The 22,707-nt window shown below is 40.7% G+C and overlaps 3 protein-coding genes across 5 annotated transcripts in view; 2 read left to right on the top strand and 1 right to left on the bottom strand.

Moving 5' to 3' along the window:
• Window positions 1-260: 260 nt before the first annotated feature.
• spcs1 (signal peptidase complex subunit 1) lies at window positions 261-3,344 on the top strand. Its single transcript, XM_035796749.2, has 4 exons — window positions 261-408; window positions 961-1,020; window positions 2,726-2,812; window positions 3,059-3,344. The coding sequence occupies exons 1-4, from the start codon at window positions 373-375 to the stop codon at window positions 3,182-3,184; spliced, it is 309 nt and encodes a 102-aa protein (XP_035652642.1). The 5' UTR covers window positions 261-372; the 3' UTR covers window positions 3,185-3,344.
• On the bottom strand, window positions 3,058-12,045 carry nek4 (NIMA-related kinase 4). 3 transcript variants are annotated; one of them, XM_035796744.2, is made up of 16 exons: window positions 11,435-12,045; window positions 10,826-11,092; window positions 10,464-10,661; window positions 10,212-10,319; window positions 8,641-8,795; window positions 8,367-8,505; window positions 6,540-7,106; window positions 6,358-6,414; window positions 6,099-6,239; window positions 5,846-6,010; window positions 5,074-5,140; window positions 4,813-4,919; window positions 4,625-4,716; window positions 4,264-4,481; window positions 3,963-4,096; window positions 3,058-3,876 (listed from the first exon to the last, which is right to left on the bottom strand). In XM_035796744.2, the coding sequence occupies exons 1-16, from the start codon at window positions 11,519-11,521 to the stop codon at window positions 3,781-3,783; spliced, it is 2,598 nt and encodes an 865-aa protein (XP_035652637.1). In that variant the 5' UTR covers window positions 11,522-12,045; the 3' UTR covers window positions 3,058-3,780. The 3 variants fall into 3 exon arrangements, with proteins under 3 accessions (XP_035652637.1, XP_035652636.1, XP_035652640.1); XM_035796743.2 differs by having other exon boundaries at window positions 3,058-3,879; window positions 11,435-12,038; XM_035796747.2 differs by having other exon boundaries at window positions 3,058-3,879; window positions 6,702-7,106; window positions 11,435-12,032.
• A 471-nt stretch (window positions 12,046-12,516) lies between these two features.
• Window positions 12,517-22,707, top strand: part of camk1b (calcium/calmodulin-dependent protein kinase Ib) — an 87,409-nt gene continuing 77,218 nt past the window's right edge. The window contains exon 1 of the mRNA XM_035796748.1: window positions 12,517-12,654. The gene's annotated coding sequence lies outside the window, so the exon portion shown is untranslated. The remainder of the gene's footprint in view (window positions 12,655-22,707) is intronic.

Raw genomic sequence — 22,707 nt, 5'->3', positions numbered from 1 at the left:
GGGTAGTAAGCAAGCATGTTAATGTAAAGTATTCACCAGTTGTACTCAGCGCATGTGACAAATACAATTGGATTTAGATTTGAATGGTGTCGCTTGATCGAATACTTCCCCCTTTCCTTTTACAGTCTATGGCTCAAAACATCAATGTATCATGGTTAAATTGTGACTGACTGACTGATCTACAAATAACAATTAGTAATTATTTATCATGCAAGTTGATTTTTAGATCAGTCAATCGGCAGTCGCCTGCGGTCATGTTGATGCTCTCTAAGGTCCTTCGAAATACTACGTATGCTTTTTGAAACCGGAAGTCTAACCAGACAAATTGTATGCAGTTTTACTTTAAGCTGATTAGCTATCTGACGTAGAAAGATGTTGTCAATATTTAACTCCATTCCAACACACATGGTAAGAATTTGAACTATTACTGAATTCAAAGACTGTTGCAAATAGCTACAAATAAAAAATAATGAGTAGATTAATCAAAGGCTAGCTAACGTTTGCTACAAGCAGTTGCAGTAAGCTAGCTAGGGAGCAATCACGTATAAACTAGTTCGAACCGAAATTCGATGCAAAAATAATATTGAACATCGTTAAGAGTATAATAATTAGCTAACTATTCATCCAACCATAAATCCATGTCATATTGTTGGAATCAAACATTGATCAATGTTTGGATGCTAGCCAGCTAGATGCCCATATGGCACATAATTGAACCGCAAGATAGATCCCATGTGTTATTGTGCATGCCCTAGAGTTCGAACCAAATGTATAAATGCATCCCCAATCACAAAGCCTATAATAATACTACTCTTCAAGGCACCACTTTTGATTAACCTTCTTGATCTGTCTTGATTATTGATTGACACGTCAGATATTAGTTTTCCAGTTGTGATGTAACAATCCACCAGTCTTTCCTCAAAAATGATAAACTTTTCAAATGGCTTGGTGATGTTTTAGGATTATAAAGGACAGAAGCTGGCGGAGCAGATCTTCCAAGGAATCATACTTGCCTCAGCGGTGAGTGGCCTGACAAACATGCCTATTAAAATGTACTTTTCAGTGTGTTGTTTTTACACTAGGTTTAACCCTAGCCGTTGATCATCACTCCCAGTTCCATTTGGTTAGGGTTCCCACATGGCCATATTTCCCAGCATGGTCTCATAGACTAGACGTAACATAGTAAACGTAAATCCGATACACTCATTAGTATATGTTACGTTTGGTATGGTTACACAAGACAGATGGTTACTTATGGAAAAATAACGTGAACATCTAGCAACCCAAAGGTTGAATCTCAGACAACTTTAGTATTTTAGCTAATTAGCTACTTTTCAACTATACTGAAGAAAAATAAACACAACAGTTAACAATTTTACTGAGTTACATTTCTTAAGGAAATCAGTCAATTTAAATAAATTAATAAGGCGCTAATCTATAGATTTCATATGACATGTAGGCCCACCCACTTAAGAACCAGGCCCAGCCAATCAGAATGAGTTTTTCCCCACGAAAGGGCTATTGCAGACAGAAATAGTTGTCATTTTCATCAGCTGTCCGGGTAGCTGGTCTCAGACGATCCCGTAGGTAAAGAAGCCGGATGTGGAGGTCCTAGCTTGGCATGGTTACACAAGGTCTGTGGTTGTGAGGCCGATTGGACGTCTCTAAAACATAATGGTAGAGAAATTAACATTAAATTCTATGGCAACAGGTTGGGTGGACATTCCTGCCGTCAGCATGCCAATTGCATGCTTCCTCAACTTGAGACATCAGTGGCGTTGTGTGACAAAACTGCACATTTTAGGATGGCCTTTTATTGCCCCCAGTACAAGGTGCACCTGTGTAATGATCATGCTGTTTAATCAGCTTCTTGATATGCTACACCTGTAAGGTGGATGGATTATCTTGGCAAATGATTAAATGCTCACTAACAGGGATGTAAACAAAAACATTTGAGATATGCTTTTTGTGCGTATGGAACATTTCTGGGATCTTTTATTTCAGCTCATGACACCGGCACTTTACATGTTGCGTTAATATTTTTGTTCAGTTTTCTTACTACTTTTTAGCGAATTTCCAACTACTTAGCATGTTAGCTAACACTATCCCTTTAACCTAACTCATAAACTTAACCTTAAAACCAAACACCTACTCATAAACTTAACCTTAAAACCAACACCTAGCTAGAATTTGTAACAAGTTTTTACAAATTCTTAACATCATATGAATTGTAATTCATAAAATATCATACGGAATGGGTGATGGAGATCCATAAATTAATACACACCATACGAAATGTAACATATAATTCTAAATTGGATTCTCAGATTTACATACAGAATAATACGAAATGCTCTGAGACCAGGTTGCATTTCCATTCTAGTTTATCTAAAACAGAGTGAACTACCTGTACTAATTAGCCATCTGTCTCTGAACACCTGTTTGTAATGGAAGATGAACTTCACAAAAAAATACTGTCAGCTGCAGCTGTGTTAAAACAGTGGAGAGTTAAGTGTGTATCCTCCATTTTGAAATTATTTGAAAGTAGAGGGATTTATGTTTCTAGAACCTAATTGATAATCGTTTCACATTTATATGTATTTGGCTGTTTTGGCTTCCAAAGCCAGTTAGTCTTTAAACAGAACGTGTAATATCTTGGAATGGAAGGAGTAACATTAGGCTCCTTTAGTCCATTATTAGGCTAACCCCTTGCATTACCCTCCAGGTGATCGGATTCGCTTATGGCCTCATCATTGAACAGTTTGGGTGGACAGTGTACATAGTGTTAGGAGGTTTTGCTGTGTCTTGTTTGGTGAGTTAAGTTTTATTCCATTGTCCCTGAATATGTGTATTTGATGTTGTGCCAAGCAGAAAATGTTGCACCTGTGCAAAGAGTGCACCCACAGACCAACCTTGACTCAGGTTTATTCAAAATGTATACTCTGTAGTCACACTCATCTGCAATGTAAAACATTTTACGGGACTAACTAACCCTCTTCTCCTCAACATCTCGCCCTTATCCCATGGCTCCTCGCCTCTCCCCTTCTCTCTTTCTCAGCTGACCCTGCCCCCCTGGCCCATGTACAGACAGAACCCCCTCTCCTGGCAGCCAGCCCTACCAGAGACTACAGGAGAAACCCTGCAAAAGCCTCAGGAGAATCTGAAGAAGAAGAAGCACAAGTAGATCATGACCGTTTGTACCAGTTTGCCCAAGACACGTTTTGTGACTGAAAATAACCGTATGTCTGTACAATAAATCCTTGTTTAAAGGAACCCTTTGTTACAGGGTATTATGCCAAACAGTGGTGGAATGTCAATGTACAATAAACAGATTTGCTACTGTGGATACTTTGTAGACTGCACTCATGTTATCATCCCAACTGTTTAATAATGTGGATATAAGAATTTATGTAATGTAAGGATAAATAAATAACTTTAAATTATTTATAAAGTCAAACAAAGGGGATGGAAATATCTACAATACAGTACTTCTACGTCCTGCAACTTATATACAATCAGGAAATTAAGAATTTACTATGTGTTTATAGGTACATTTATTATTGCACTAGTTTGCATTAAATATTTCATTACAATAATCAATCTACCTAACAGGTAGAAAAACTGTAACAGAAGACTCATTGCATATTGTAACCTTTATGGAAAATTAGATTATGTATTTATATTTAAAGTGAGGTTTAAAAATAGTCTACATGAACTTATACATAGGATATGGAGATGCGATTGTCTATACAAAAGTATTGCATTGTTCATTAGCTGAACCTAACCCTTGAACGAAACATCCTCAAAGAACTTTAGCTGCCGCACCATCAGAGCATATGACTGGTACTTGTCCTCTCCCATCTGCTCCCGAAGACACTGCTGTGTGTGGAGAAAGAATAAAACTGAGATTACAGCCATGTCTAGCTGGAAGCACGATCATGGATGTCATTTTGAATCTTAACCTCTCGTTTGTCCTCGTCATCATCCTCCATTATTTCCAGGACTCTGTCCAACAGCTTCACCCCCAGTCCCTTCACCACATCTGTTCTTAGGTGCTCAATGGCTCTGCGGACCTTCGCCGGTCCAGATGTGGTGCCTTTTAAGAGGAGAGTTGAATACAATTTTTGTTTTGAATCCACTTATTTCTTATGTGGAAATAAATTGATTTCTCAGTGATAAACCAGTCACCAGGGCAATATTGCATTGAAACACGCATTGAATCTGCTAAGGATGCTCAAGGAGACTGTTTTGGCTGAGACTGACCGTTGGGTAATTCACTGAAGTGGAACTCCTGCTCCTCCCTAGCTTTCCCATGCAGCACCAGTGTGTCCCTGTACTTCCTGTTCAACTTAAACTCAGCCAGTGGAGTAGAGCCAGATCTACCACCACCACCCAGCTCACTAACAGCATCTCTGCCATCCATTCGCAATGTATGGGCCATCCTCTGAACCAGGTCCTGCAAATCACTGGATTCACTCTTTCTGCAAAAAAACAAAAAAAAACGTGTCAGATTTAAATGCGCATATCACCAGCAACACTTAAAGGGATTTGTGCTTCTATGGGTGGGTGTTTCTATGGGTGGAGGGGGCACTACTCCCAAAGAGCCAGAACAAGTTGTTTTTACCCCTCTTTGCAGTCCCTCTCAGAGTGATCAGTTGAGCTGGTGGAGGAGCTGTATTCATCGTCGTCAGATGGTCGCCCCAGCAACTTGTCTTGCTAGAGAAGAATACACCACTGTCATAGACTGAAGCCAATTATACACTGATTTAACTTACTGTAACATTAAGACAATGGAGATCAACCTATAGTTACCTTGTTTGTTTCCTTGCCCATGTCAGATACAGAGAGAGTGACAGTGGGGTTCTGGAACTCTGGCTGCTTATTATGTAACGAGGCAACCTCATTCGACGCCCTTCTTACTGTATTGACAATCGCAGGAAAGAAGAATACTACAGTGAGCAATACAAAGCATAGCTACCACTTTATTGTTTAATATGACAAAATGGCCCTTGCCAATTCTGTCTGGTCCTATGGTCATATGATATATTGACAACACAGAGCAGAGGAGTTAACCTGGTTGGCTTGGGTTCTCCTGGGACTGCCTCAGTCTTCTCCTCTCCCTGGCTGAAAGAGGACGCTCCTGGAAGCAGTAGAGATATTAAACTTTACCTGCCTATGTAATTACCATCTAAATACATGGGCATTAAACTTATTGTAAATTTGGAACATCTTTATTTCAACAAAAAGGAAATATAATTGACAATATACAATTAGCAGTATACACTGAGTATACCAAACATTAGGAACACCTTCATAATATTGAGTTGCACCCCTCCCGTTTACCCTCAGAACAGCCTCAATTAGTCGGGAGCATGAACTCTACAAGGTGTTAAAAGCGTTCCATAGTGATGCTGGCCCATGACTCCAATGCCTCCCACAGTTGTATCAAGTTGGCTAGATGTCTTCTGGGTGGTGGACCATTCTTGATACACGGTGAAAATGTTTTTTTTTTTTTTTTGCAGTTCTTGACACAAACAGGTGCGCCTGGAACCTACTACCATACCCCATTCAAAGGCACTTAAATATTTTGTCTTGCCCATTCACCCTCAATGGCACACATGCACAATCCATGCCTCAACGGTCTCAAGGCTTTAAAAAAATCATTCTTTAACCTGTTTCCTCCCCTTCACCTAAACTGATTGAAGTGGATTTAACAGGATCATAGCTTTCACCTGGTCAGTTTATGTGATGGAAAGAGGTGTCCTTAATGTTCTGTACACTCAGTGTATATTCCAAGACCTCAACCCTATGTTTGAGCAGTAGCTGTTTAGTGCATTGACCTCACTTGTGTCAGTGGAATGTTGCTGTCCTTGGAGGAGTTAATGGTTGTGGAAGAGTTTGTTGTGGTAGCCCTCTTCTTCTCTGTGTTTGCCCTGCTCCTCTTCTTCTCCTCCACTACCATTGCATCAACAGGAGGAGGCGGTAGAGGTCTAGGACCTGTCACTTTACACTGGGAAAGAACAAGCAAAGGTTGAAGAGCCTTTAGGTTCCTTTGACAGCTCAAAGCCATGATAAAGTCCCCCAGTCACTGTCCTCACCCTGTCCGGATCACTCTGTATCCACCTCCTGTCCTTCTGCCTGCGTTGCCTGGAGACAAATGGCTCAGAGGAGGAAGGCGTACACATAGGGAGCGTGTCCTGCTCTGGGACTGGAGAGATGTGCTCCATGTGACAGGGTTCCTACATACACAGATAAAACATAACTAGCATCAATGACCTCTAAAGGATGTGCTATATGGAGTGTGGTAGCCTACAGAATAAACAAATTCCCACAATATGAGAACAAACTGGTTCTTACCAGTGTTATAACAGGAGGAAGGGTCTCTAGGAGCTTTTCTGTGGATTCCAAGCTCTCCTTTAAAGACAAGACAATAACACAGGCTTACAACTACTACAACTCTCATTCACAGAATTTACTAATGTATGTGCACTGTGTGTAGTACATGAGTATCATTCCCTATCCACAAGCCAGGTACTAACTCTGACATCTGCAGGATGTTTTTGTGTGGGATCCTCCTTCAGAAGATTCATGGTGTCATCTTTGTTATCAATATTTACTTCAAAAGTCTGTCCAGTGGATTCCACTTTGAATTCCCCTGTAGAACTTGATTCAGGCAAGCTGGTGGAAACATTCAGACTTACGGTCTGTTCAGGCGCAGGGCTCTCAATGACATCTTTGAGTAGCTCCGTTGTGTCATCCTTATCGTCCATGTTCACAGTTTTCTCTACAGAGGTTCTGACTCCGTCTCTGTGATTCAAAGCACACTGCATTAGAGGTCCATTGGCGGTCCTCCTCTCCTCTACCCTGCTACTGACACCTGATAGCACCCTGCTAGGGGGAGGCCGAGGGTGGGAGGGATCCCCTCTCTGGGCCCTTCTCTCCTCTTCCTGTGGCTGGATATCAATGTCAATGTTACTGATGGTTGCTAAGGATGCACCAGTGGTGTTGAGAATGTCTGATGCAGGGAATTTGGGTGTTAGATATGTCTTGGGTGGGGCGTCTTTAATGATTCCATTGTATCCATTACGCCTTTGTGAGTTCATCTCCTATGAATGAGAACAGAAATAGAACAAACACACCACAATGAAAACAATTAAGACACTTGTGCAACTTGATGAGCATATTTTTTACTTTATGGCCTGTATCTCTCACCGTCTCTCTCTCTCAAACAAAAATATAACCACAACATACAACAATTTTAATGAGTTACAGTTCATATAAGGAAATCAGTCAATTGAAATAAATTCATTAGGCCCTAATCTATGGATTTCACATGACTGGGCATGGGTGCATCCATGGGTGGGCCTTCAAGGGCATAGGCCCATCCACTGGGGAGCCAGGCCCAGCCAATCAGAAAGAGTATTTCCCCACAAAATGGCTTTATTACAGACAGAAATATTCCTCAGTTTCATCAGCTGTCTGTGTTGCTAGTCTCAGTCAATCCTGCAGGTGAAGAAGCTGGATGTGGAGGTCCTGGGCTGCAGTGGTCTGTGGTTGTGAGGCCGGTTGGACATACTACAAAATTCTCTAAAACAACATTGGTAGAGAAATGAACATTCAATTCTCTGGCAACAGCTCTGGTGGACATTCCTGCAGTCAGCATGACAATTGCACGCTCCCTCAAAACTTGAGACATCTGTGGCATTGTGTTGTGTGACAAAACGGCACATTTTAGAGTGGCTTTTTGTCCACAGCACAAGGTGCACCTGTGTAATGATAACTGTCTAATCAACTTCTTGATATACCTCACTGTGCATATATATATATATACAGTGGGACAAAAAAGTATTTAGTCAGCCACCAACTGCAAGTTCTCCCACTTAAAAAGATGAGAGGCCTGTAATTTCTAGCCGTCTGGTCTTGGCCATTGTGGAGAGGTTGGAGTCTGTTTGATTGAGTGTGTGGACAGGTGTCTTTTATACAGGTAACGAGTTTAAACAGGTGCAGTTAATACAGGTAATGAGTGGAGAACAGGAGGGCTTCTTAAAGAAAAACTAACAGGTCTGTGAGAGCCAGAATTCTTACTGGTTGGTAGGTGATCAAATACTTATTGCATGCAATAAAATGCAAATTAATTACTTAAAAATTATATAATGGGATTTTCTGGATGTTTGTTTTAGATTTCGTCTCTCACAGTTGAAGTGTACCTATGATAAACATTACAGACCTCTACATGCTTTGTAAGTAGGAAAACCTGCAAAATCGGCAGTGTATTAAATACTTGTTCTCCCCACTGTAATATATATATATATATATATATCCCCCCAGAGTATTTTAGTGCTGTTCTGTTAGCTGTTCACTCTCACCCTTTTCCCTTTGGTGTTTAGGTCTGGCTGGGGACATTGAGGGGGGGGCTCAGGCCTGGGCTTAGACGAAACCACAGACGCTGCAGTGGGTCTGCTGCTACTACCACCAACAGCTTTCTTTATGGACTTGGCAGTTTTCCTAGAGTGATTTGAACAAACAAGACATCCAAGATGACATCAATCCTACACATTTACTAAATATTTGTTCAACATACAAAGAAGCGAGAGAGAAAGAAAGCGTTAGCCAGGTACTACAACAAATGAAGCCACCTACTCTTTGGTGGCCTCTAAAAACATTGCGATTTGTCGTTTGATGTAGGGCTGACGTAGGATATGTTTGACATCAGGTCTGTCCTCTGGTCTCTTACACAGCATGCTCTTTATCAGCTCTCCCAGCTGAGGATCGTACTTACTCGGCATCTGAGGCAACTGGATGACAGGAAAATAGATCAATGAATCAAGTAGAAAACAAATAATCTGTCATCATGACCAATGTTCCCTCTAATTTTTTTCAGGTCTGCTGAGCGCAAACTTTTAACATTTTGAAAATTGTGTGCAACTTCTGTTGCACTTTTACTGTGAACACTGAGTCTGTATCAGCTTTAAGTTACAGTTATAACAGTGGCCACGTAGGATACTGTGGCTAATTGATCATAATGTACGCCTATCAGAGTGGCCCACCATAAAAATAACTATGGAGAAAATGCATTACATAACATTTTAACATAGCTGTTCTATCATTCAGCCTACAGTAATAATAATAATAATAATAATAATAATATATGCCATTTAGCAGACGCTTTTATCCAAAGCGACTTACAGTCATGTGTGCATACATTCTACGTATGGGTGGTCCCGGGAATTGAACCCACTACCTTGGCGTTACAAGCGCCATGCTCTACCAACTGAGCTACAGTAGCAGCCAGTGTGGTGTGGAATGTAGGCCTACATTGAACAAGATATTAACCGGTTTATCCACTTGTCCTCCAGACAAGGAGGTGACTGAAAATGTGTTGTTTGATGCAAGAAACCACTTTACAAAAGAAAAAAAACATTATTCCCATACCTGTATTACAGAGAATCAGACAAATTATGCTACCTCTGCCTATTGGCTACTTAGCTTATTCAAGACTGTCTCAAAATACAACATTACCCATTTAACACAAAAAAAGGCTATTTACCTGAGTCACTTTTCAAAGATGGCTAGAAATGTACACATTTTGTGCTCTTGTAGAAAGCAACCACTCCCCCATTGAGGACTAGAAATGTGCTATATCTGGGATAATAACTCACTTACTAGCAAAGCATATGAACAGATGTGCACACGTGGCTACATGCAGCTCTCACTGATCTCAAAACAAGCGCAACTACTCGCGACCACTCATGCTGTAAACACAATCCAGTTCAAAGTGAATGGCACCGATCCATATATGAAAATGATCTATTTGCATATAGGTATACTGCAGCTCTGACTGGTTATGCTGCATTGGTCTGTGTAGAGTATGGGCCTGAGTCCTGCCTGTCAATGTAATAGAATCCTACTCCAATGCGTTCTGCCAACAAGAAAGTCTCTTGCATAGTTAGTTTTGCATACGAAGTCTTGCATAGATAATTTTGTTTCGGTATGTTACATTGGACGTGGCTAATATTGCGTTGATTAGATCACAATTCCCACAGTAGAGGGAAGTGTTGATAGTGTTAACCAAAGGGGGAAACTAGAAAGTTCAATCTTGTGCTTCTCTGCGCAGGCTGATATTTCTTTAGCATGGCATTCCTGGGGAGCGCACAACTTAGAGGGAACACTGATCATGACTACTCATTTGGGAAAAGACGTAAGGGACTGACCTTTCCCTCTACAATGCGGTACACCAGTGAGTTCATGTCCTTGGCATTGAAGGCATGTTTAAGGGTGGACATCTCATACACACAGCAGCCCAGTGCCCACACGTCAGACTGGGGAGAAAAGGAGGCTTGAAGTTGGCAAATAAAAAGGCCTAGTGCACACAATAGCAATCTCCTCAGATTGTGTCTGGCTCAATAGAACTGCTGCTCTAAACAGTGATGATCTCAAGTATTGATCTACTAAGTATACCGTACCTTGTGGTTGTAGGGTTTGTTGGAGAATAGCTCCGGGCTCATATAGTATGGTGTTCCTATGAGGGTGCTGGCCATGTCATTCTGATTCTCCAGAACACGGGCGATGCCAAGGTCCCCCACTTTGATGATGTTAGTCTTGGTCAGAAAGATATTCTGGGTCTTCAGGTCCCGGTGCAAAATACACTTCTCATGTAGATACTACAATTCAACAGAGAAAAATGTCAGATGTTGTCACTAACTCTCCTGTACATACATAAGCCTCAGCCTCTGCCAAAACGAATGGAAAGAGGCAGAGTAGATGTTGCAGCATATCAATCAATTGTTATACAATCTCAGCTACGATTTGATGCACTTCAATGTACCTGAAGGGCCATAGCTATCTGGACGAACCACTCCACCACCTGCCTTTCAGGTAGGAGTTCCCCCTTCTGTTGCTTGAGTCTATGGTAGAGGTCGCCTCCCTCGCAGAAGCCCATGGCGATGTAGAGCTGGCAGTCTTCTCCTTCCCACGACTCCCTGTATGTCACGATGTTTGGGTGTCGTAGTTGCGAGAGAAGCTGAGCCTCTTGTTCCGCGGCTCGCCGCTCACGTTTCGAGGACGTGGTCAAGTTCAACTTCTTTATGACATACTAAGGAAAACAGGAGAAACGAGTTCGACTTCGCGTAACATATTTCACTCTGCAAACGTTCTGTCTATACGCATGTGGCCAACGTTCTGTCTCGACCGTTGTCACAAATGCGTCTAGACAGAATGTTCACAACATTTGCCGCAGTTCTTTATTTCTAAATTGTAAACTGCCTTATTTGTAGATCCCATAGGCAGTAATATGAACGTTGATTAGCTAGCTAGTTGCTAACTTGTTGTGAAATCGAGGATTCAGGGAAGGGAATAACTTACATGTGTCCGAGTCAAACAAACCTATTATAACGTTTTTCAAACCATGTTTTGAAGTGGATTGTTGTATTCTTACCTGCTTACGGTCGGTTTTGTGTTTCACCAGATTCACCTCTCCATAGCTCCCCTTTCCAACAACTCTGATAAACATGTAATTATTCATGACTTCAAATCGTACAGTCTAACTGTTACCCCAAATTCAAAGGGTAGAATCTAGTTAACTAATTGAAGACACGGCTGTGAATATCTCCCATTTTCTGCACACTATAAATTCAGATTTCTAACTTATTTAGCGCAGGGTAATATACCTACAAGACGCTTTTTAAAACACAGGAAATCATCACTGGCTTTATCGTCACTAGGCAACTGGCACATGAAAGTTGACGTTGGTTAGAGGGGTGTACGAACCCATAAACAAACGCCCCCATTTATCCCATAGCCCCATCTAGGGTAGAAAAAGAGCATGAGCTGTTTGTTATAAATGTTGCAGTTGTTGTATGGTGTTCCCCGGACATTGCATGAATATTTTTGTATTGTCTGTCCGCCTTTCACACATCACGGATTACATCGATTTCCAGAAAATGTTTCATTTCAAACAGTGTTGTTTATAATCATCCCAACCTGTATTCAATAGCCTACATTTAGTCCCTATAATGTAATTGACGGATGCATGCATGAATGAATGGGGATTTGACAGAGGGATGAAAAATATTGAGTAATTGATGGCCAAGGTAACTCCACTAGAGGGCAGATGATACTAACAAAGTTGGTAGTGCAAGGAGTTTGTTTGATTGAATTCTAATTCATGTTGCCTATTCCTCTCACACTGTCCTTGACAGTGTGTTCGTATATAGTGGCAATAATGAGAGAGCATATTGAATACAATTCCAGAGGGAATGAAGTAGCCTACTTGTGTATGACTTGTCATTGTAACACAATTATTTGTTGGATGTTTTTAGTAGGCTTTACTTTCATTTATGTTTTTATTGTTTATCTCGATAGCCTATTACTAACACTTGACCAAACGATTAGGCTGGGACAATTTACCCTGTCCGTAGGCCTTGGATAGAGAAGACACCTACCTTAAGCAGAATGTTAAAAAACAAAACAATAATGAAGCAGCATGCGTACCATTGATGTTGGAGCCCCTTGTGTTTGCCACTCCCTCCGCCCATTGCCCTGACGTCATGAGAGTGCTGTTGGAGGTGTCGAATCCAGTTTTTCCGCGAGCGACGCGAGTCCAACATTGGTGAAACAGTAAGAAAGGAACAACCTTTGAAATCGTACAAATCACAGGTAAGAATCTCTGTTATGTTGATTAGAACATTGTGTGGACATTATTATAATGACTGGCATAATTCAAATGTATAATTCAGATGTAGTCGCTATATGGAAAAATGCCCTGAATGCGAGAATAGTTTACGTTTCTGGTCTGCCTGATTGACAATAAAAAACCTAGTTGAAATATTAAACCATAGCCTAAATAGTTTATTGCTTTTATAACTATAGTTTCGTACTAGTTTAAATGAATAATGCATTGAAAGTAATTGTTTCGCAGCTGGTTGACCTCTCAGACTGAAACAAGCTACGAGACAGACATTGCCCCATCATGTGGAACGTTCATTCATATTAATATTCATGCTAGTGCTTAACATTAGTATTTACATAGTCCAGATACTAAAGAGTTGCGGGCATATTGGTTTATGGTACTAAGCATATTCTTCAGTAGAGATTAGAGGCCACTGATGGAGTGTGTGCAAACCAATAGAAAGAGTATAAACTGATAGTAGTGTTTAATTTTCCAATTAAGTTATCATTGACATTTTAGAGTGTAGGTCCTCATAAAGGTGTTATAACTTATTGTAACCATTTTCCCATTTTAGTGTCTTACTAATATAGAATGCTTGAGGTATTTTTGTCTTCTGCTTGCATTCTCTCTCTCTCCTTCGAGCACTCATAATTTTTTATACAGTCTATTACACACACGACACACATACATCCTCACTCACGTTCCATGAGCCAGCTCGGAAGGAGAACGCGGCTTATCAATTAAAAAGCTCATTTTGTAATGTATTTGCTTAGTGTCATAGACTCCGGTGTCCCTGATGAGCTTGTAGTTCAGATCAAGATGTTATCATGACAAGGAGAATGTGATATTTGTGAGTGGACAGTGAGATGTTACTGTAACACAGAGACACTGTGATGTTGCAGCTCTCAATGTGGAGGTATCAGTTAGGCTAGCCTACATGCTCTTGACCTTTTGTCATAGGGTGTAAACAGTTTGTTTTGGGGGGAGCATGGCCTTTTTTGTATTACAGGATATTGGATGACTGTCATTCAGATTCCATTCACCCAGCTCAATGTGAAATTGATAGGTTTAGGCTACTACATGATACTAACATTTTACCTATACCCATCATGAGGTTGCTACAACCTAGCCTAAAATAAAATAAGCATTTTATTAATCAAGGTAAAAGCCAGTGACACATTCAATACCGCCTTGCACTCTCTTGCCTTCATCTATCTGATTTAGGGTGTAATCATTAGTCCAAACAGTTGCAAACAAGAGTTTATTTTGGACAAATTAAGGTATGCTTATCCCCGTTTTGTTTGCTTCCATGTAAGAAAAGTTTTTCAACAGAATAGGTCAGAATGAATACACCCCTGATCACCACACACACAGTTCACTTTCATAGCAGCCACATACAAACATCATGATTACTTTGTTTGTTGTATAATTCCTTCTCACATCTACACGCTCTCCTCCTCTCACATTTTCCCTTCGCTTGTGGACTTCAGTGCAACCGGATGTGATTGGGAGTCCCATAGGGCGGCATACAACTAGGCCCATTGTTGTCTGGGTTAGGGTTTGGCCGGGGTAGGCCGTCATTGTAAATACACATTTGTTGTTAACCGACTTGCCTAGTTAAATATAAGTTAAATAAAAAAATAACAGCTGTCTGTGACCAGGCTAAAAAACATTCTAAGCAAAACCTTCATACCATAACTTCTAACCGGTACTCACTGCCTACACCATTGTCACCATATTAGCTAATATCATAGTCAACATAGCTACTAGATCTAAATGCGTTAGTAAATCTGCTACAATTATTCAGTACAGTGTACAGCAAGCAGTTTAGTAGTTACACTGGAATTCCCTGGTGGCAATAAATTCATACAACTAAATCTTACCTTGACTTGGAAGAGTTCCAGCTAGCTATCAATCCCTCTATGTTTGAGCCGGGTGTTTGGGGAGGATTAACTAGCTAGCTGCATTCGCAAGCTAAGTAAGTGAAAGTGAAAAAAACTACAACTAAATATAATTAGCTCTCTATCTCTCTCTTGCTTCTCGTTCATTTTTGAATAAATAATTTGTTAAAAACTGTTCAACTATTGTCTTTCTCTCTCTTTGAGTCAACTACTCTCCACATTTTATGCAATGCTAGCTAGCTGTAGGTTATTATTTTAGTGATTCTCTGATCATTTGATTGGGTGGACAATATGTCAGTTTATGTCATGTTTATGGTAAAAAAAAAAAATGCCGCAAGAGCTCTGAAAGATTGGAGGACATCAAATCAAATCAAAATCAAATCAAATCAAATTTTATTTGTCACATACACATGGTTAGCAGATGTTAAAAATGCGAGTGTAGCGAAATGCTTGTGCTTCTAGTTCCGACAATGCAGTGATAACCAACAAGTAATCTAACTAACAATTCCAAAACTACTGTCTTATACACAGTGTAAGGGGATAAGGAATATGTACATAAGGATATATGAATGAGTGATGGTACAGAGCAGCATACAGTAGATGGTATCGAGTACAGTATATACATATGAGATGAGTTTGTAGACAAAGTAAACAAAGTGGCATAGTTAAAGTGGCTAGTGATACATGTGTTACATAAGGATGCAGTCGATGATGTAGAGTACAGTATATACATATGCATATGAGATGAATAATGTAGGGTAAGTAACATTATATAAGGTAGCATTGTTTAAAGTGGCTAGTGATATATTTACATAATTCCCATCAATTCCCATTATTAAAATGGCTGGAGTTGGGTCAGTGTCAATGACAGTGTGTTGGCAGCAGCCACTCACTGTTAGTGGTGGCTGTTTAACAGTCTGATGGCCTTGAGATAGAAGCTGTTTTTCAGTCTCTCGGTCCCAGCTTTGATGCACCTGTACTGACCTCGCCTTCTGGATGATAGCGGGGTGAACATGCAGTGGTTCGGGTGGTTGATGTCCTTGATGATCTTTATGGCCTTCCTGTAACAACGGGTGGTGTAGGTGTCCTGGAGGGCAGGTAGTTTGCCCCCGGTGATGCGTTGTGCAGTCCTCACTACCCTCTGGACATCCTCCGGAAGTCGTCAAAAATACTTTGTCAGTCTATGGAAGGGGGTGAGAACCATTAGAGAGAGAACCATTAGCCTCCTAGGTTTTGTAGCCTCAACAGCACACTCTGGGGTAGCACCATTGTTTAGCCATAGGACAGCTAGTTTCTGTCTTCCTCTGGCTATACCATGGTGCGACCCCAGAGTGTGCTGTTGAGGCTACTGTAGTACTTCATTACAAAACAGTGTGTTTTAATCCATTATTTGGTGACATGAATATATTTATTATGGTTTTATCTAAACAGGATAAACTATTTTTTATTTTTAATGAAACTCATTGAGGAGGATGGTCCCCCCTTCCTCCTCTGAGGAGCCCCCACTGGGTGTAAAGTTATATCAATAGACCAAACATATGAAGGTGGTTTTCATTAAAGTGGATAAAAGCACACACACACACAAACACACACACACACACACACACACACACACACACACACACACACACACACACACACACACACACACACACACACACACACACACACACACACACACACACACACACACACACACACACACACACACACACACACACAGAGCTGGGTGGTGGAGCTGGTCTGTGCCTAATGTCCTTTGGCATTCTGACCCACCAGTGAGCCTTTATTGAGATGACAACTAAACACACATCATTTATGGAAAGTGTGTAATCAGGATAGGATCAGTAGTGGAGTGATGACTTTATACAATAAAGAGCAATAAGCTGGAAAATCTTTAAACACAGATTGTACTCAGTGATGAGGTTCAGATAAATTAGTTTGCATTGCATGTTACTGATGATGTGATGAGCCAATGGGCCTTTCTACTTTGTGTGTGTGTGTGTGTTAGAGGTTGACCGATTATGATTTTTCAACGCCGATACCGATACCGATTATTGGAGGTCCAAAAAAGCCGATACCGATAATGACAATTACAACATTACTGAATGAACACTTACTTTAACTTACTATAATACATCAATAAAATAAATTTAGCTTCAAATAAATAATGAAACATGTTCAATTTGGTTTAAATAATGCAAAAACAAAGTATTGGAGAAGAAAGTAAAAGTGCAATTTGTGCCATGTAAGAAAGCTAACGTTTCAGTTCCTTGCTCAGAACATGAGAACATGTGAAAGCTGGTGGTTCCTTTTAACACGAGTCTTCAATATTCCCAGGTAAGAAGTGTTAGGTTGTAGTTATTATAGGAATTATAGGACTATTTCTCTCTATACCATTTGTATTTCATATACCTTTGACTATTGGATGTTCTTATAGGCACTTTAGTATTGCCAGTGTAACAGTATAGCTTCCGTCCCTCTCCTCGCCCCTACCTGGGCTCGAACCAGGAACACAACAACAACAGCCACCCTCGAAGCAGCGTTACCCATGCAGAGCAAGGGGAACAACTACTCCAAGTCTCAGAGCGAGTGACGTCTGAAACGCTATTAGCCCGCACCCCGCTAACTAGCTAGCCATTTCACATCACATCGTCATACCAGCCTAATCTCGTGAGTTGATAGGCTTAAAGTCATAAACAGCAGAGCTGCTGGCAAAACGCACAAATGTGCTGTTTGAATGAATGCTTATGAGTCTGCTGGTGCCTACCATCGCTCAGTCAGACTGCTCTATAAAATCATAGACTTAATTATAACATAATAACACACAGAAATGCGAGCCTTAGGTCATTAATATGGTCGAATCCGGAGACTATCGTCTCGAAAACAAGACGTTTATTCTTTCAGTGAAATACGGAACGTTCCGTATTTTATCTAATGAGTGGCATCCATTAGTCTAAATATTCCTGTTACATTGCACAACCTTCAATGTTATGTCATAATTATGTAAAATTCTGGCAAATTAGTTCGCAATGAGCCAGGCTGCCCAAACTGTTGCATATACTCTGACTCTGCGTGCAATGAACGTAAGAGAAGGGACACAATTTCACCTGGTTAATATTGCCTGCTAATCTGGATTTCTTTTAGCTAAATATGCAGGTTTAAAAATATATACTTCTGTGTATTGATTTTAAGAAAGGCATTGGTTAGGTACACGTTGGAGCAACGACCGTCCTTTTTCGCGAATGCGCACTGCATCGATTATATGCAACGCAGGACACGCTAGATAAACTAGTAATATCATCAACCATGTGTAGTTATAACTAGTGATTATGATTGATTAAGTTTAATGCTAGCTAGCAACTTACCTTGACTTCTTACTGCATTCACGTAACAGGCGGGCTCTTCGTGAGGCAGGTGGTTAGAGCGTTGGACTAGTTAACCGTAAGGTTGCAAGATTGAATCCCTGAGCTGACAAGGTAAAAATCTGTCGTTCTGCCCTTGAACAAGGCAGTTAACTCACCGTTCCTAGGCCGTCATTGAAAATAAGAATGTGTTATTAACTGACTTGCCTAGTTAAATTAAGATTAAATAAAGGTGTGAAAAATAAATAAATCCAAAATTACCGATTTCCGATTGTTATGAAAACTTGAAATCGGCCCTAATTAATCGGCCATTCCGATTAATCGGTCAACCTCTAGTGTGTGTGTGTGTGTGTGTGTGTGTGTCTAGTTTGAGTACATCTAAAATGGCACTCCTTATCTCTTTTGCTGCAAGCCTGTGAGGTCACAGGTTTCAGATAGTCCCAGTTTGTCAATCCTCCTCATACACGACAGCACTTCTCTGTATGTGTGTGTTTATTCTGTCCACTGCGCGGCATTGGGAAACCAGTGAGTACAGCGTTTCTCTCAATAAGCTTAACAACGTTGAATGCTGCATGTCAACTAGCTCTTAGGAATGAGGTTATGGTTATATCTTTATATCCATAAAGCCTGCTCGATCCTGTGACCTCCCAGATATGTCGTTGGGACTCTTGAAATTTCCTGATAAACGCAAACGATCTAATCAAACAGAAAAGCTTGTTCCTCTCTGAACCTCAACTTCCCTCTATTACTGGGCTCCTATCTGCTCCTGTCGCCTCCTATGCAAGTCTCAAGCCCTACTTTTTTGATATGAAAGAATTCTTGCTTGTTTTAAGATACACTATATATACAAAAGTATGTCGACACCCCTTCAAATGAGTGGATTCAGCTATTTCAGCCACACCCGTTGCTGACAAGTCTATAAAATTGAGCACCCAGCCCTGTAATCTCCATAGACAAATATTGTCAGGACAATAGCCTTACTGAAGAGCTAGTTTGTCAAATTTCTGCCCTGCTTGAGCTGCCCCAGTCAACTGTAAGTGCTGTTATGGTGAAGTGGAAACGTCTACACAAGCTCACGGAATGGGACCATCGAGTGCTGAAGCGCGTAGCGCATAAAGATCGTCTGTCCTCGGTTGCTACATTCACTACCAAGTGTCAAACTGTCTCTGGAAGCAATGTCAGCACAATAACTGTTCATTGAGAGCTTCATGAAATGGGCTTCCATAGCCGAGCAGCTGCACACAAGTCTAAGATCACCATGCACAATGGCAAGCGTCGGCTGGATTGGTGTAAAGCTCGCAGCCAGTGGAAACGCATTCTGAATCATGCTTCACCATCTGGCAGTCCGACGGACAAATCTGGGTTTGGCAGATTCCAGGAGAAAGCTACCTGCACGAATGCATAACTGTAAAGTTTGGTTGAGGAGGACTAATGACCTGGGACTGTTTTTATGGTTTGTGCTAGGCCCCTTAGTCCCAGTGAAGAGAATAATAATATAATGCCATTCTAGACGATTCTGTGCTTCCAACAGTTTGGGGATGGCCCTTTGGGGCGGCAGGTAGCCTAGTGGTTAGAGTGTTGGGCCAGTAACCGAAAGGTTGCTAGATCGAATCCCAGAGCTGACAAGGTAAATATCTGTCATTCTGCCCCTGAACAAGGCAGTTAACCCACTGTTCCTAGACCGTCATTGTAAATAAGATTTTCCTGAAAATCCTGTTTCAGCATGACAATGCTGCTGTGCACAAACCGAGGTCCATACAGAAAACGTTTGTTGAGATCGTTGTGGAAGAAGTTGACTGAGCCCTGACATCAACCCCATCGAACACCTTTGAATTGGAACGTTGACTGCAAAGCCAGTGCCCGACTTCACTAATGCTCTTGTGGATGAATGGAAGCAAGTCCCGCAGCAATGTTCCAACATCTAATGGAAAGACTTCACAGAAAAGTGGGGATCATATTTATGCCCATGATTTTGGACGTTTGGTCATGTAATAAAAACACAATGCAGAAGACTTGAGGTCAAGAGTGCTAAAGAGCAATGGAACTATGCCCCAATGTTTTTCAGCTCAACATCTGTTTCGGATTTGTGTAGGAATTTCAGTCCGGGGCTCATAGCTACATGTGGCAAGTTCTCATTGGTCCAAATGGTCTATACATTGAGCCTGAAACGGGATACTTGGTATTTGGTCATTGGCCCAATTTTACTGCAAGGACTTCTAAATGGTCAACCACAGGCTAGGCTTGGGTATAAACTACATCCTGTCTCTTCGTTCAGTGGAGAAAACACTAAGGACAGGGGAGAGAAAATCTCAACCATCTACTTTCCATCATAACAACTATGATTTGTTTTCTTTGAATAAATATATTTTTGTCCCCCTGATTTGCTTTGAGGTCTGTGTTATTAAAGAATAACATCAACTGCTAACACCGATAAAAAATTATTTAGGCTTCCCTTAAATTTTGCTTTATCATAATTAGTTAACTTTACACAAACCATTCATGTTATATGGCGGAATGTAATTGTCCGTTGTAGAATTTACTTAACTCGGCGGAACTATATGTACACTAGATTCATTCATATAGAAAGTAACTGACCATATTTTGTTTGGTCAAAGAGTTTGTCTTGTTTGGGGGATGAGCTCATTAGAATAACGCCCAGCATGCAAGTATTCATTTTACATTTACATTTTGGTCATTTAGTCGATGCTTTTATTCAGAGTGTAGTATGATCTAAAATAAAGACGCGTGACAACGAGGTTCCAGCTCCAGCCTGTTTATTAACCTAACCCTCGCATGTCATACATAGGTACAGATTAGAGGTCGACCGATTATGATTTTTCAACGCCGATACCGATACCGATTAATTGCCGATTAATGTATTTTTTATTTGTAATAATGACAATTACAACAATACTGAATTAACACTTATTTTAACTTAATATAATACATCAATAAAATCAATTTAGCCTCAAGTAAATAATGAAACATGTTCAATTTGGTTTAAATAATGCAAAAACAAAGTGTTGGAGAAGAAAATAAAAGTGCAATATGTGCTATGTAAGAAAGCTAATGTTTCAGTTCCTTGCTCAGAACATGAGAACATATGAAAGCTGGTGGTTCCTTTTAACCTGTTAAGTCGACCCTCTACTTTTTCGAACATTCTGTTAAAAATCGCGCAACATTTCAGTGCCCTGCTACTCAGGCCAGGAATATAGTATATGCATATGATTAGTATGTGTGGATAGAAAACACTCAGACGTTTATAAAACTGGTTAAATCACGGCTGTGACTATAACAGAACGTGCGTTTCATCGAAAAGTGCAGGAAAATCTGATCACTGAAAATGGAAATAAATATCCATGCGCGACTTCAAGGAATTGTTCAAAGTGAACCGAATTAAATGAGGCCGAGGTTGCAGTGCTTACAGCTTCCACACGTTGTCTAGAGTCTTGTCATTTGATTCAGCTTTGATTCTTGGTCTAACCGAATCAAGGGAATCGATTCCCTCCGGTCTCCGACCGGATGTTTTGGTCGAGCTCTCTCCAATACATTTTTTCGAGATAGACACCTATAGAATTGACATCGCCTCATGATGAATTCTATTGCTTATTAACGTGTACTAATACCTAAAGTTGCATTACAAAAGTATTTCGAAGTGTTTTGTGAAAGTTTATCATCGACTTTTTGAATTTTAAAAAATGACGTTACGTTATGAAACGCTATTTTTTTCCGTTTATCACACAGTCTTCATAGATCGATATCTAGGCTATATATGGACCGATTTTTGTGCGGTTTGTGTAGCGATGACTATGCTAATTATTTTGTTTACGTCCCCTGCGGGTCTTTTGGGGTGTTACATGCTGTCAGATAATAGCTTCTCATGCTTTCGCCGAAAAGCATTTTAAAAATCTGACTTGTTGCCTGGATTCACAACGAGTGTCGCTTTAATTCAATACCCTGCATGTGTATTTTAATGAACGTTTGAGTTTTAACTAATACTATTAGCATTTAGCGTAGCGCATTTGCATTTCCAGAGCTCTAGATGGGACGCCTGCGTGCCAGGTAGGAGCAAGAGGTTAATATGAGTCTTCAATATTCCCAGGTAAGAAGTTTTAGGTTGTAGTTATTATAGGAATTATAGGACTATTTCTCTCTATACCATTTGTATTTTATTAACTTTTGACTATTGGATGTTCTTATAGGCACTTTAGTATTGCCAGTGCAACCGTATAGCTTCCATCCCTCTCCTCGCTCCTCCCTGGGCTCGAACCAGCAACAGAACGACAACAGCCACCATCAAAGCAGCGTTACCCATGCAGGGCAAGGGGAACAACTACTAGAAGGCTCAGAGCGAGTGATGTTTGAAACGCTATTATCGCGCGCTATCAGCATATCGATTGCGCAACCAGGGCTGGTAAAACATTGGATCATTGCTATTCTAACTTCCGCGATGCATATAAGGCCCTCCCCCGCCCTCCTTTCGGAAAAGCTGAACACAACTCCATTTTGTTGCTCCCTACCTACAGACAGAAACTAAAACAAGCAGCTCCCGCGCTCAGGTCTGTTCAACGCTGGTCCGACCAATCTGATTCCACTCTTCAAGACTGCTTCGATCACGTGGATTGGGATATGTTCCGCATTGCCTCCAACAATAACATTGATGAATACTCTGATTCGGTGAGCGAGTTCATTAGAAAGTGCATTGACAATGTCATTCCCATAGCAACGATTAAAACATTCCCAAACCAGAAACCGTGGATTGATGGCAGCATTC

Source organism: Oncorhynchus keta, chromosome 21 (assembly GCF_023373465.1).
Source record: "Oncorhynchus keta strain PuntledgeMale-10-30-2019 chromosome 21, Oket_V2, whole genome shotgun sequence".
Classification (NCBI taxonomy): Eukaryota; Metazoa; Chordata; class Actinopteri; order Salmoniformes; family Salmonidae; genus Oncorhynchus; species Oncorhynchus keta.
Note: the sequence above shows the minus strand (reverse complement) of the source record. Positions and strands in the feature narration are given on the sequence as shown.

What these genes read in the sequence shown, in the direction of transcription:
- spcs1 (XM_035796749.2), top strand. Translation starts at nt 373, where the DNA reads ATGTTGTCAATATTTAACTCCATTCCAACACACATG. An exon ending in ACTCCATTCCAACACACATG is followed by an intron (nt 409 to 960) that starts GTAAGAATTTGA and finishes GTGATGTTTTAG; the next exon opens with GATTATAAAGGACAGAAGCT. An exon ending in GTTTTGCTGTGTCTTGTTTG is followed by an intron (nt 2,813 to 3,058) that starts GTGAGTTAAGTT and finishes TCTCTTTCTCAG; the next exon opens with CTGACCCTGCCCCCCTGGCC.
- nek4 (XM_035796743.2), bottom strand. Translation starts at nt 11,521, where the DNA reads ATGAATAATTACATGTTTATCAGAGTTGTTGGAAAGGGGAGCTATGGA. An exon ending in TGGGCAAGGAAACAAACAAG is followed by an intron (nt 4,717 to 4,812) that starts GTAACTATAGGT and finishes ATTCTTCTCTAG; the next exon opens with CAAGACAAGTTGCTGGGGCG. An exon ending in ATGACGAGGACAAACGAGAG is followed by an intron (nt 3,880 to 3,962) that starts GTTAAGATTCAA and finishes CTCCACACACAG; the next exon opens with CAGTGTCTTCGGGAGCAGAT.